This window comes from Alosa pseudoharengus, unplaced genomic scaffold, assembly GCF_046254945.1.
Source record: "Alosa pseudoharengus isolate Yale_2024_CS ecotype anadromous, Long Island Sound unplaced genomic scaffold, YU_APseudo_1.1 YU_APseudo_1.1_scf_12, whole genome shotgun sequence".
In the NCBI taxonomy this organism is placed as follows: domain Eukaryota; kingdom Metazoa; phylum Chordata; class Actinopteri; order Clupeiformes; family Clupeidae; genus Alosa; species Alosa pseudoharengus.
In genome coordinates, this window is record NW_027468587.1 from 15,061,819 (window position 1) to 15,074,990 (window position 13,172).

At 40.8% G+C, this 13,172-nt stretch overlaps 1 protein-coding gene across 2 annotated transcripts in view; it reads right to left on the reverse strand.

Moving 5' to 3' along the window:
• Positions 1-12,993, reverse strand: part of atp2c1 (ATPase secretory pathway Ca2+ transporting 1) — a 56,991-nt gene extending 43,998 nt beyond the window's left edge. The window contains exon 1 of one of the 2 annotated variants that reach the window (XM_076280215.1): positions 12,871-12,993. In XM_076280215.1, coding sequence (XP_076136330.1) covers positions 12,871-12,894 — 24 coding nt within the window. In that variant the 5' untranslated portion in view covers positions 12,895-12,993. The other variant, XM_076280216.1, reaches the window with a different exon arrangement.
• Positions 12,994-13,172: the final 179 nt, after the last annotated feature.

A 13,172-nucleotide genomic window follows, 5' to 3' on the forward strand; every position in this document is an offset into this window, starting at 1 on the left:
AGACAGGCGCGTTTGTTGCATAAGAGGTGAGGTGGTGAGCCTTCAACTGAGAGGATTCTCTCTAATGAAGAGTGGCAGGAGCTTAGGCCAGGATCAGATGAACCTGCCTTTACCCCACAAAGTAGAGAGTTGATGAATGAAGCAGTCGAGCTAGTGTATAGTAGTCGTTTAGTCTGGACTATTGGACACAAGACCAGGGCAGGCTAACGTAATCTCATTCTCTCAATGTGGAAAATCGCAAGATGGCATGGCCATGCTTACAGTGCAATTCAAATCACCCAACTTTAAACATGAACACACTGTGGCAAGAGGTCACACACACACACGCGCACACACACACGCACACACACACACACCTGCACGCCTGCTATATGACCCACTAAGTCAGATAAAATTGTTCATCCACTTATGTTAAAGAGCAGCGTTGCCCACAACTACAGCGAGTGAGGTGGAAATCAAGTCACAGAAGGCCAAATTAGATTACATTTGAAGGATGAGAGCAAGGTTTTCTTTACTGTATACAGACATGATTTAGTCCTACCCATAAACTACAGTTTTCTTTGCCCATTCTCCTTCGGACTGTCCAAAATATTCCCAGAAACTCTGTATCTCGGTACAGCCAGTAATTCGATAACAAGACAACACAAGCAGCAGAGATTCCACAAGAGGGTAAAAGCTACCTGGAATGACCTTGTGTGAACATTAACAGTGGCTGACATATAGGTAGGCTACTGCCTATGGGCAATCAGCAAGAAGGCCTATCAACCTGCAGATAAGACAAAAAAAAAAAAAAAGATCACTGAGCTCAATAGGCTATTGTGATAAAAACACTCCTCTCCACAACCAAGTGTAATCTTATCAAATAATAAAAATATCTAGCTGGTTTGTTAGTATACAAAGACTTATCCAACACTTTCTAAGTAAGATAATTTTGACTTAATTTAATGGGCAGCCTGTCTTATTTTGAGAAGACAAATTTGCTTAACGCACTGGCAGCCAAATTAGCTTGTTTCAAGTACAAGTTGGCCTATGTTTAGATTTGTATTATTTTGCCTTATATTTGGAGCGCCATTTCTGCAGTGCACATGCACTCTACAGTGCACAGCACCACACCTAAGCAGTATAGAGGCTTTAATGGTGGAAACAAAGTGAAGTTCAACGCCCTGACCTCAACTACTGCCCGTCATGTGGGCCTGGGGGCCTGATGAAGGACGGCTGTGTGTGTGTGAGGCTGACCTGAATGTGTGGCTCTCGTGTGGGCCCGGCTAAGGTCCAAGGCCACTGTGAGTGGTGCACACAGCCATAGCCACAGCCGCAGCAGCCGCCCACCCTTCCGCCGAGAATTCAAACTCCATGAACATTCTAACTAAAGATTCTGTTCCGCAACCATGTAAGATTCTAAAATTCCATGTTCAATTCAATGAACCCAGATATTCTTTAGAATGTTTAATTTCCAATTCCAATATTCCCGTCACACCGGTGTAACAGTACGACATGTGCAACATTGGGTCGAGGAAACAGCTAGCCTAGCCCTCAAGGCCTCAACTAAGAGCAAAGGTGAGTGACTAACCTCCATAAACACTGAACAAAGAGAAGTGACAGCTCTTTCCCCACAGTGACAGACATTTCCCCTTACCCTATCTACCACCCTTTACCCTATCTACCCCACCCCGTTTCGTTCTACCCACCTCCTTTTATCGCTCTGAGGAGCGAGGAGGAGCCCGACAAAGGAAAAGAAAGGACAATGTCCTCCACACATCTAGTGTAAAGCGGATACATTTTAGCCTATACTGTCTATAGAAAAAAAATTAAATACCCTAAACTATATATTTCCTGAAATCATATTACTTGTAGATGAGATAGAACACCAATTAAGACATGTCTCATCTTCCTCCATGCCTTGCACAACACATCGCCCTCTATTCTGCATAGCCGAATCTAGTGTACAGCGGATACATTTTGGCACAGTCAAGGGAAAACAAAGTCAACACCCTAAACTATATATTTTCTGAAAGCATATACCCTCTAGATGAGATATTACACAATTTAAGACATTTCCCATCTTCCTCCATGCCATGCACAATACATTGCCCTATATTCTATATAGGCGAATCTTGTGTAAAGCGGATACATTTTAGCCTATACTGTCTATGGAAAACAAATTAAACACCCTAAACTATATATTTTCTAAAAGCATATGACCTCTAGATGAGATATGATACCAGTTAAGTATTATCTTCCTCCATGCCTTGGACATGGTACATATTCCTGTATTGCATTTACTCTGTATTAAAACACATAGATTTTAATATATCGCTGAAAAAGCTAGAGCATTCCAAAATGTTCAATGTTAACATTTAAAATCATATTATTGTTTAATTTGACCATCATTTGTCCTCAGATTCACCCCTGTGGGCTGAATAGTAATTGAGATATAGGGCTATATTTGTCTAATACGCATGGTCACTAGCAAATAGCTTAGGGGTTTGTCCAGTCCACATTGGGTGTGGTTTTGTTTTCAAAAGTCCGGCACCTGGCGCAAAAAAGTGGATCTTATGTTTCTTAGTTAGTCATGGGTGTGTTTTGGGCGTTACATCCTTTAAACCAATGAGAGTGACATCTGTCATTCCCTTTAACAGCAAGCATTTGGACTTCAAACAGCGCATCGGTATTGTAGTAGTCAGCGGCCCATTTGAAGGAATTTGCTTGCATGCGAGACTGTATGGAACAGGTATTCCACTAAATCATGCTTTAAAACCTAGCAGAGTATAGCCTATTAACGCATCTGCACTCGTCTATTATTTGAACTCATTGGCAAAGTAAAACTAACTTCTCTGTGGTGTCATAGTCAACACAAAACAGTTACACAGTTAATTACGCTATTGACTGACAATAGGTTACCATTGACAAAATAGCCTGAAAAAGGCAACACTTACACCAATAGTGTTTAAATGACTGAATAAAAAACCTAAGGACATTTATCCTGCAGAGGAGTTGCTTACATCTCGTGACAGTGCGTCTTCAGATGTGCTCCATATGTGCCTCTCGCCTATTCACTTTTAACTGTCATTAACAATTTGCAAATGATGGTGAATGGTGAAACTACTCATTGTGAGACATATTTCCTGATATCTTTATTATAATTATTATGTTCCCCATTGTAATCATGTAATTTGTAATGTTTTGCATGGATGTGCGCTGGTTCACGTTCCTGTGGACGAGAAAAGCAGGGTGTAGTTGTGCACCCGCCCATCACTGTTGATAAAACACTCTTAAAATAACAGATAAACAACTCGCCATGGATTTCTGACCAGGTATTTCTTGGTCAGTGGCGTAATGCGTTTTAGGTAGTGTACGATAGTGATTTTTAGATAATGCGCTAGACCCCTCCTTAGGTCGTTAATGGCTACACCCCTTGGTGCATTGCTCAAAAAAAGAGATGACGAAAAACTCGAGTGTACAATAGAAATATGTGTTGCATCATGATGATTATACACTTTGCGCTGTGCTGTTGACTGTCATGATAGGGCCCATAGCCATTATAACCTCTTGGCAGCCATTTTGGTGGCCATCATTTCTCAAGGTCAGATTTTACTAGATTTTTAGTATGTTATTTAGCATGTCTAACAGTACCAGAATCCATAAAAAAACCTTTTGTATCAATTTTTTGATGTTGAACCCTATATTGACCCACCTAAAGTTACTCAACTTGCACTGGATCATCTTCCTGAATCTCAATATTATCACAAATGTGGGCAAATTAAAACTCTAAGTCAGCCCAAGTCAGTTATGATGTCATCACATCACCAAAAGTATTGGTTTTACCAAAAATATTTGTCAATATTCTAAACTACAAAAATGCATACTTATAAAGTATTTTGATACAAAATACGAAGCCTTTTTTTCAACCCAGTCAAATACAAATTACGAATATACAATATATTTTGTATTTGAAATATGGAATACATGTAATAAATACTGCTCATCCCTGTAGGCATCATTGGTTCTGAGATACCATGTTTGTTTCAGGAGATATAATGAAGAATAGGCGTAATTCAGTTATAGTGGAACATTTAATGGTTGCCATGGCGACCATTAGGGTTTTTTGATAATGGTTTTATATCTGAAAATGTACAGGGCTCCAAACTGTACAAGTTCACCAAGTTTCATGCCTTTATGAAAGAATTTGACCTAATTTTCACATATCCCCTGTACTATGAAAGTTCAATAAAACTGACAAAGGTGCAGCTTTTTGCCACTGACCTATGCACAAATAATTCCAATTTTGACAATGTTCCACCACTTGGATTTTCATGGACTTTTGGTATGTGATATGAAAAGGTTTCATAAACTGAATACAACAAAAATAATTTCTGTTGCAATTAGTTTTGGGTTGGGTGTTTTTTTCTCACAGATTGCCTGGACTAAAGCCTTTAGAGCTGCAAAAGGAAGGTATCGTTGACATCTAAAGTAAGCAAGAAACTCAAAGGCCTTCTACTAACTGGCCACTGAAGAAGTGTTTCCAACCAAACAGAAGTGGGGCTGCAGCTGTCGCGCAAAGCCAAATTAAAAAGCTCAGACTCAGCGAGGATTTTTTTTTTTTTTTTTAAAGAGCACAATCTATACCTGAGAGAAAAATAACCTCTGGAAAAACATGCTATCTTGACACAAAGCCCCTCATTAAAAGCGAGAACAAAACCTTACAAAATAAAACGTGTTAGACAGATGACACTGAGGATATCTTTTGAATAAGCAGTCACCTGAAGTCAAGACTTGAGAGGCATAACACTATAGGAGTGATGCTCCAACAGCTGCTCTTCCAGATATCTTCTCTGCCAATTCTGTTTTCCAGTCATCAACTCTCAGGGTTCTCATACATAATCCCCCTTCTCAACACACACACACACACACACCAAGTCATCTCATACAATCCCATCTTTCAGGAGTGAAGCGTCTTTGTGGTGCCTCCCTCTTTCATTCAACATGCACTCTTCAGTCTGGAGCACACTGACCAATCCAGTGATGTCTGTCTCTCTCCTCCAGAGATCTCCCCTGCCTGGCCACTATTACAACGCAGGGTGAGGACTTCAGATGGCCAAACAGCCAGCAGGTGTACCAGGGAGCAGAAGAATGCCACTCTGCAACTGCAGAACACTAAAGGCCCACATCTAGTCCTGCGCCTGTGTTCCGTGCGAACCGCGCGTGACGCGAATTGCGTCTCCGACACGTGTAAATGTGCACAAAGCAGGGCCTCCATTCAATTCATGAATTGGAATTTGAATTGAATTGGCACCGCCCCACAGGAAGTTGAATTGGAATTGGACATGGAAGGTGGAATTAAATTCATCGCAATTCAAAGCAATTCCACAGTGACACAACAGAAATAATGTGTTGAATCTCACATACATTCAGTGTTGGGACAGTTACTTTAGAAATGTAATTGGTTACTATAAGTTATAAGTTGTGTGATTGATGCAATCATATCTATATATTGTTAAACACTACCCTTAAATTATGTATATGAATTTCCTTGAATTGTAATTTTAGATCCTGTTTTTGGCCTTAATACAAATTCAAGAATTTGAGTTTCCCTTAAGGCACCTTCGCTCCCTCCCTCCCTCCTCTTCTCTTACCTCTCCTCTACCAGTCTCCAGTGCATCCAGGCTATTTAAGTAGCTTATCGCTCACAAGGTCCCCTAAAAAGGACGGACTGGCAGAGGAGACTGCCACTTGTCTTGGACTGAGCACTAGTGCCGCATTCCTGGGGGACTGCTTTGGACTCCGGCCACACACCAACAGTGTTGTGTTCTCTCTATCGCTCTTTGCGGAAACTTCCAGTTTCTCTGGAGTTCTGGGTGGTGGGTCACGGTGCATCGGGAAGTAAATATTTGAAACAGTAATTAGACAGACAGCACTCCTCTATCAGCTTTAGAGGTAACACAGTGGAATATGGGGCATTATTAAGAATGCTCTCTCCCTTGCACATAGGACACACACAGATAGACTGACAGACAGACTAACAGACAGACACACAATGGATTCAAAATAGGCAACTGTCAGATAACAGCTGGGGCAGCACTGACTGATGTGACTGAGGTGCATGGTCATAGAGGCTAAAAACACTGGTAGGGTTGCACTAAAATATATAGCCATCAGCCGATACCCACCTTGTTGACGGGCACTGGTTTGGCAATTACAGATGGCAGTGGCTGATGCTCATCTGGCATGTTGCATCAATTTTTTAAATAATAAAAGTCCTTTTTTTTTCTTGCAAACACCGTGCTGTCCCGTTTGTTCTTTGTGGGTGCATGATCCGTGATCATCAGTCGGAGCACTTGGTGTCTCCAAAGTTGTGTTGTGAACTTTGGAGACACCAAGTGCTCCGACTGATGAACGGACGGTGAGGCCCGATGTGTCGGAACGCTCATGGATTCCATGCCGCACTAGACAGGCTACAGCCTACAGGTGTCATCAATTGAGGCAACTTGCCTATTTAGGACTAGAAGTGGTTAGGGATTATATACACTGACGAAGGCCTCAAGGCCGAAACATTTGCTACCCCTGCTGCTATGGGAAAATAAATTAGCAAAAAAGAAGCGATTTTGGAGTGTGACCGTTTTCTAAAAAAATATTGGTATCTGCATTGATTATCAGACAAAATATTATTTTTAACATCGGTATCGGCACAGAATTTCACCATCGGTGCACCTATAAAGCGCACTACAGCTGAGGTGCGGTAATCCTGGGAGTCTCAGCTGAGAGCTGTTAAAGCTGGTACCCTCTCGCTGCCGCTGCACCTGTGCTTTGGAGACCTCACCTATGCAATTTTGGCTAGCTGCTGCCTTATCTTAAAATTTCCTGTTCAGCTGCATCCATCTTCTGAGGCACCAGCACTAGAGCCAGATGAGTACTACACACAGAGTTGTAGCCAAAACATTGCAAATCGATGGCTCTCCAAGAAGAGGGTAGAGGAAGAAGGTCTGCTCACACTCGTGTCACTCGATGAAGCAAAAGTTTAAAAAAGAACTGAGGTTTCACAGATAGCGTCACTTGACGTGTGATTCTGGTTACAAAATTGCTTTTGTTTTGCATGCTGTCTTGATCAAGTGACAGTCAAAGGGTGAATGTCTCTCCATGAAGGCGACCAGGTTGGAGACAAGACAGTCCTGACTCTGAGGTGTGGCAAAGCTGGCAAACACAATACAGTCAGTAACCAAATACAGTCAGTAACCACACACCCACACACGTTTTCATAACCTGAAATACTCTCCATGAAACTGTAATTTTGATGACATGGAGTCATGTTAAGTACAACTGTTGTTGCTACTTGTTGTACCACTTTCCATTCTGGTTATTCAATGTGTAATTTTGTGAATATAACAGCTATTAGACTTCATCATGATGTTGCTATTTCATGACGATATATATGCTATTAGGCTAGGCCTCAGGCCTGTGCCAGGCTATTGTTGACGACAAGTTTCTACTGTTGGTCGATGGACCTGTCGATCGAGAAAATGTTCCACTATTCAATCTTGGTGTGTAAATAAATGTAGATGAAAAAAAAGTAAATTTTAGAGGACTGCACTGGCAATGCTTCTCACTTTGAGTGCTGCCTCCAAAGACACACAGGTCAGAGGGGGAAAAAGATGTGTTACAGATTGAAAACACTGTTCTTTATAGATCAGTGATTGAAAATGAGAAGAGTTGGAGACCTTTAACAGCTGAGACAGCAGAGGTATGACTTCAATTAACACTCAGATTCACACTAATTTGTCAGCCAGTATGCTGTTCTATGCGCTATGGTGAGAATAATTCATTACTCTGGGTGAGTAACTGACAACTGAAGGATCATAGAATAACTGAGGCAGGGGCTACCAAGAAGAAGCCAAAATACTAGCCTATGCCTGAAAAAGGCTTTTAGAAATAACATTTCCATCATCTGAGAGATGGGACTGGACAGTTCATACTCACATTTGGTTAAAAAAAAAGCTCAAAGATGAATGCATTTATATATTAATTTAGTAGACGATTTTATCCGGAGCGACTTACAAAAAGAGGAGTAACATTCAAGCTACAATGCAGAGAAAACCTCAGGTGGCAATAATTCCTACAACAATAGTTGAAAAAACAACTAAAATACTTTAGGTGATATGAGCTTAAAAGTGACAAGAGTGACCAGAATTATCCATAAGCACAAGGGTATCCATAAGGGTTCAACATAAGAACTGGCCCAAGGCAACCAAAAGAGTATGTCGGGCAAGTTGGCCCGAGGCATAAAAAAAAAATTTCTTGGGTTCCGGTTTCCGACCGACCCTGTCAATTTATGTGCGACCCAAATTTATTTTATGAGCTTGGGGAAGAAATAACACTAAATACATTAAATAAATCCACAAATAAAAGGCAAACTATAATTACATTAATTACCCCTTGCGTTATGTATAGGGATGAGCATATTCTCTCTTTTACAAAGTAGCCTATGCTCAGCTGTTCACGAAGACGATTGTTTTCGTCACTTACCAAGGCACTCGCAATTTTGTCCAAACACCGCAACTTTTTCGCAAATTTGACCAATCATCGTAGTTTCACCGTGAAATTTCACCTACCACAACAGTCCCTCGCGCAGAATATTGAGCCAGATGGCACACTTACTTCTGCACCTTCTGCATGACACCAAAGACTGCCCTAATGTGTTAGTTCCTAGAAGACTAACGTTAGAAGGCTAACGTTAATGATCTGCTTACTTGCATCTCTCAACCTGGTGTTGCTAACCTACCTAGGCTATGAAAGTAAGTTAATTAAGGCCTACTTGGTTTACTGACATTTGAGTAGGCTATGCAACCCATTGGCAAACGTTTACCTGGATATGTCCTTTTAGCTTATGTCATGTTTGCTAGCTTGTGGGGTTAGTTTGAGTAGTGCTACCAAAATCTTAGAAATTAATAAAATTGCAAGACATTTACCTCTTCTATGATCCAAGAATGATTTCATTCGAGTTGTTTTTTTAACATTTATTTTAACTAATGACATAGAAGACATTCCCAATTGCATCCACATATCGTAATGCACTGTGCAAAAAGTTATTTACACTCGTAGCCGAACACAGTGAGATGCAAGCCTTCACTCAGAAATGTAATTAGGCTACTCTCACATCCTTAAAGGGGCAGGCAGTCAATTAGACGTACACCACCAATGTAATGACATTAAACAGAAGTGTAGTCAAATAGTTTAAATCAATATGAAATTACTAGATACTTACTTGGCTATTAGTAATTATGCAGGCCACAGACTATGAATTATTAAAAAGATATGAACTTAATATGAATTACAAAATATATGAATGTATTGAAACATATGACATGATGCCATCTCTTTAGGTGACAGTTATACGAAAGGTTATACTGCTTTGTGAATTACCTCAGTGAAAGCATTTTCACAAATAAAGTAGGCCTACTTTGATTTTCTGTAATCCTTACTGTTTACCTTTGATTATCCTTTTTTAATAAGCATCAAGATTATCAGTGTGATTTTGGTCTTACTAACCTTAATTGCTCTAAATAAAAAAAATAAAAAAATCGCAACTATTTTTGCAATTTTCACTTCCTCCCGCAATTTCTCCACAAGAAACAGCTAAAAACACTGCAACTTCCATCCAGGCATTTTAGGTCGTAACAGTCTCAAAAAACCTTGAAAAATCCTGGAGGGACTGATTTTCTACCTATCCCTTACTGCCACTGGGGAGAAAAAAAAATAAAAATCCCTACCGACCCATGGCCTCAACTGACAACCAACAGGAACCAAAACTTTTTTTTTTATGCCCGAACTACCTACTGACCTATTTGGGGCAGTGTCAGTTTTTCTGCCCATCACCACCACAAGTCATTTCAGTTCACCTGATGCTAACTGGTTGAAGCTCAGGCTACTAACAGAAAAAGGGGGTTCAGTACAATGTAATAATTCAAAAAGTGACTGTTCAGGGTCAGTAGAAATACAGGGGGCTAGTACAAATCAGATGCACTGGCCAGAAGAAAAAAATTACGTTGGACCCAGTCCCTGATAATATCAATGAGGACTTTATATCCAGAAGGTTACTAAGAATGGTATTCAAGGAATTGCAGAGTAATCTTCACATATTTAATGCTCAGGGAGAGCACATTTAAAAATCAAAAGTAGTTAACCTACTACAGATGAATAACATTTTCATTGCTTGATTTTTTTTGTTTTCAAACACTTTGGAACATTAAGCAAAGTCTGAACCATGAAATATTTCTTCAACAAAGTCAGGCTCCTATCCTCCATCATTTCTTTACGGCCTTGGGAAATAAACAGTGTGCTATGCACAGTGATTCTAGGCACGTCTCTGAAGCCATTGTGGTCATTTATTTTGTGGAAAATGCCATTAAGATCTTGGTAGGTGAGGTAAAGGGCACTTTAAATGGACTCCAAATAGGTGGAAACTGCAGCTTTGGTGGATGGGGTTGAATCTGGTTTATAGAAAATCTCTGGAATTTCAACTCAGTGCAGGGCAGAGAAACATTTCTGACAGATGGCAGTGAGATGTCAGTCCACAAGCACACTAGCCAGAGAAAAAAGGTGGATCGAGACAGATGAGAGAGAGAGAGAGAGAGAGAGAGCGCTAAGGGTGGACGATGGAGTGGAGGAAGGAGGAAGCTGGTGTGCAATGTGTGTATGTGTGTGAGCGAGAGATAGCCTACAAAGAACATGACAAAAAAGGGAAATGAGAGAGGAGGCAAAAAGTGATGGATGGAAAAATGAAGATGAAAAAGAACAAGCAGAAAGATGGGCAGATGCAGAAGCAGAAAGATGGAAAGGGTGTAAAAAGGATGGATCGAGACATAGGCCTAGATTCCCTCCTGGGAATTGCTGAGGGAAGAGTAGAACAAGAATGAGGGCGAGACAGCGAGAGAGAGAGAGAGACAGAGAGAGAGAGTGAGAGAGAACAAGTGGAGGCAGTAATCAGAGATGTCAGCCAGGCTTGCAGCGTCTGCTAGCCACACATCGCACCCTCTCGCAAAGAAAACCTGGCAGTAGCAAAAACAGTCCTCCTATTCTCAGCACCACGTAGCTAGCCTAAGCTACTTCTCTTGTTAGGAGCATACACATTTATGGCCAGTCTACAAACACTCGCTCATGAATCAACAGCCATTTTCAACAGTCGCCAATAAATGCTCCTATACTCAAAAGACACAAAATAGTACCAACATGGTTACACACAACCTTTATGCAGACAGTAGCCTACTCACCGCATTAAAACTTGTCATTGTTCAACTGAAACAAACAATTAGTCACACATTTAAATACTGCTACAAGACAGATTAGCCTGTATGATAGGTTGAGGAGCCGGGCTTACACCTTACCATCCTGTGCTTTATGTTGTCCGGACTTTCTACAGTATGTGAGCAACTCGGAGACACAAATCTCCTGCGTAAAAAGTGCATAGCCTTGTTATAGGCAGTCCATTACCATCTCTCCCAATTGGGGGAGGATCTACATCAGAGAATATAACCAAATTTAGAGCTGATTGCTATGCTGTGTAAGCCCTATGTTTAGCTCAAAATGATGAGTCCAACCCTGCAACATGTTGTGCATGGCTTGTGAGAGGACAAGTAACAAGCAAACCCCATGAAACTCCTCCCACAACCTTGTAGCATATAGGCCTAGGGCTTCATACCTTGAGTCTTTTTTTTTAAAGGACACAATGCAGAGTTCAAAATGACAGCCTTTCAAGTCACATGACTGGACTAGAAATCAATTTTGACTGAACTACATTTAATGTGATATAGTTTGTAGCCCTGACTTTCTATTCAGTAAATAGACAAGGACATGTGTGGCAGCCATGCGATTGCCTATTGTGATGAACACATCAACGCATAATCCATACACTAATGAGGCCAGACACTTAAATGCAATGACAGGAGTCAGTACATGGAACTGTAGCCTACTGGCATAGACTGAGGCTGAAGTTAAGACAAAGCATCTTACTCTAACTTAAAGGACCTCGAGCAAAGTTGCCCAGCCCTTGATCAAAGAGTTTAGTTTAGTTTATTTAGTATTAACATTATTTACATTAGTTACGTGCGTCAACTTACAGCTGGTTTGTATGTGAAAGCCTCGGGGAATGTCTAATTGTTCAAGTGAGCAACATATGAAAGTAATGTTAATCTAACTTAAGCTAGCGTTACCCAGTAACTTAACCCAGTTACCCAACGAAGGACGTGGTATGAGAGTGTGTCTACAGGACCATACCAGATACATTAATCCAATTTATTCAGTGTTAGCTGAGATGTAATATGGAGTAGCGCTGGCTAACGTAGTAATGTTGACTAACTGTGCTGGAAGTTACCACTTGTTTGGTGACAATCCAGTCATCTAGCCAGCTAACGATCAGACCTCCAGCTGCTGTAAAGTGAATCATGTAAGTTAGCTAACGATAGCTAATATCTAGCTAGTAAGCTAGCTATCAATTTTATCGTTAGAATAGGGCGCCCATGTCGGCGGTAAGTACGATCATTTGAAAACACGGATTCGTTTCATGTGACTATCGTTTACGTTACAACGACCATGTGCGGGTGGTCTTGGTCACAGCGAGCTCGGTAATTAAATAACAGGCAGCAACACAAAAATCAATGACAATTCAGAACCACTGAGGGACAACACACTATGCCCTTTTTGAAAGAATACAGTTTGAATATCTCCACTGATGCCAAACACATGATTCGTTCAAATCATTTCATAAACACTCACGTACCTCAACCTACCCTGATACAACAGCGCAGTGAAGGCTACGAGAAAGCTCTAGAAAACATGAACAAAAGCATTCATATCTGGAAGTTCGGAAATTTCTAAACTTACCAGCGGATCCCTTTTCTTCAGCATCTTCCGTGAAAACCACCGTAACCACTGACGGCACGGAATGAGGTCAACACGTTTGAGGCGTAAATGGGCGGGACAATGTCTTGAACCAAAATATGAAAAATATTACAAAAACACGTGAAATATCCGATGGTTCTCACTCGGTAGTTGAGTGTCAGGTTCGAATGGACGCACTCGGATATCCCTCTATGTCGCTACAGACTATTACACTTGTTACATAAACTACAGCCAGCTTCAAATAGTGTGGAAGAAATGTAACCTTGACAAAAACTGGTCTTGCT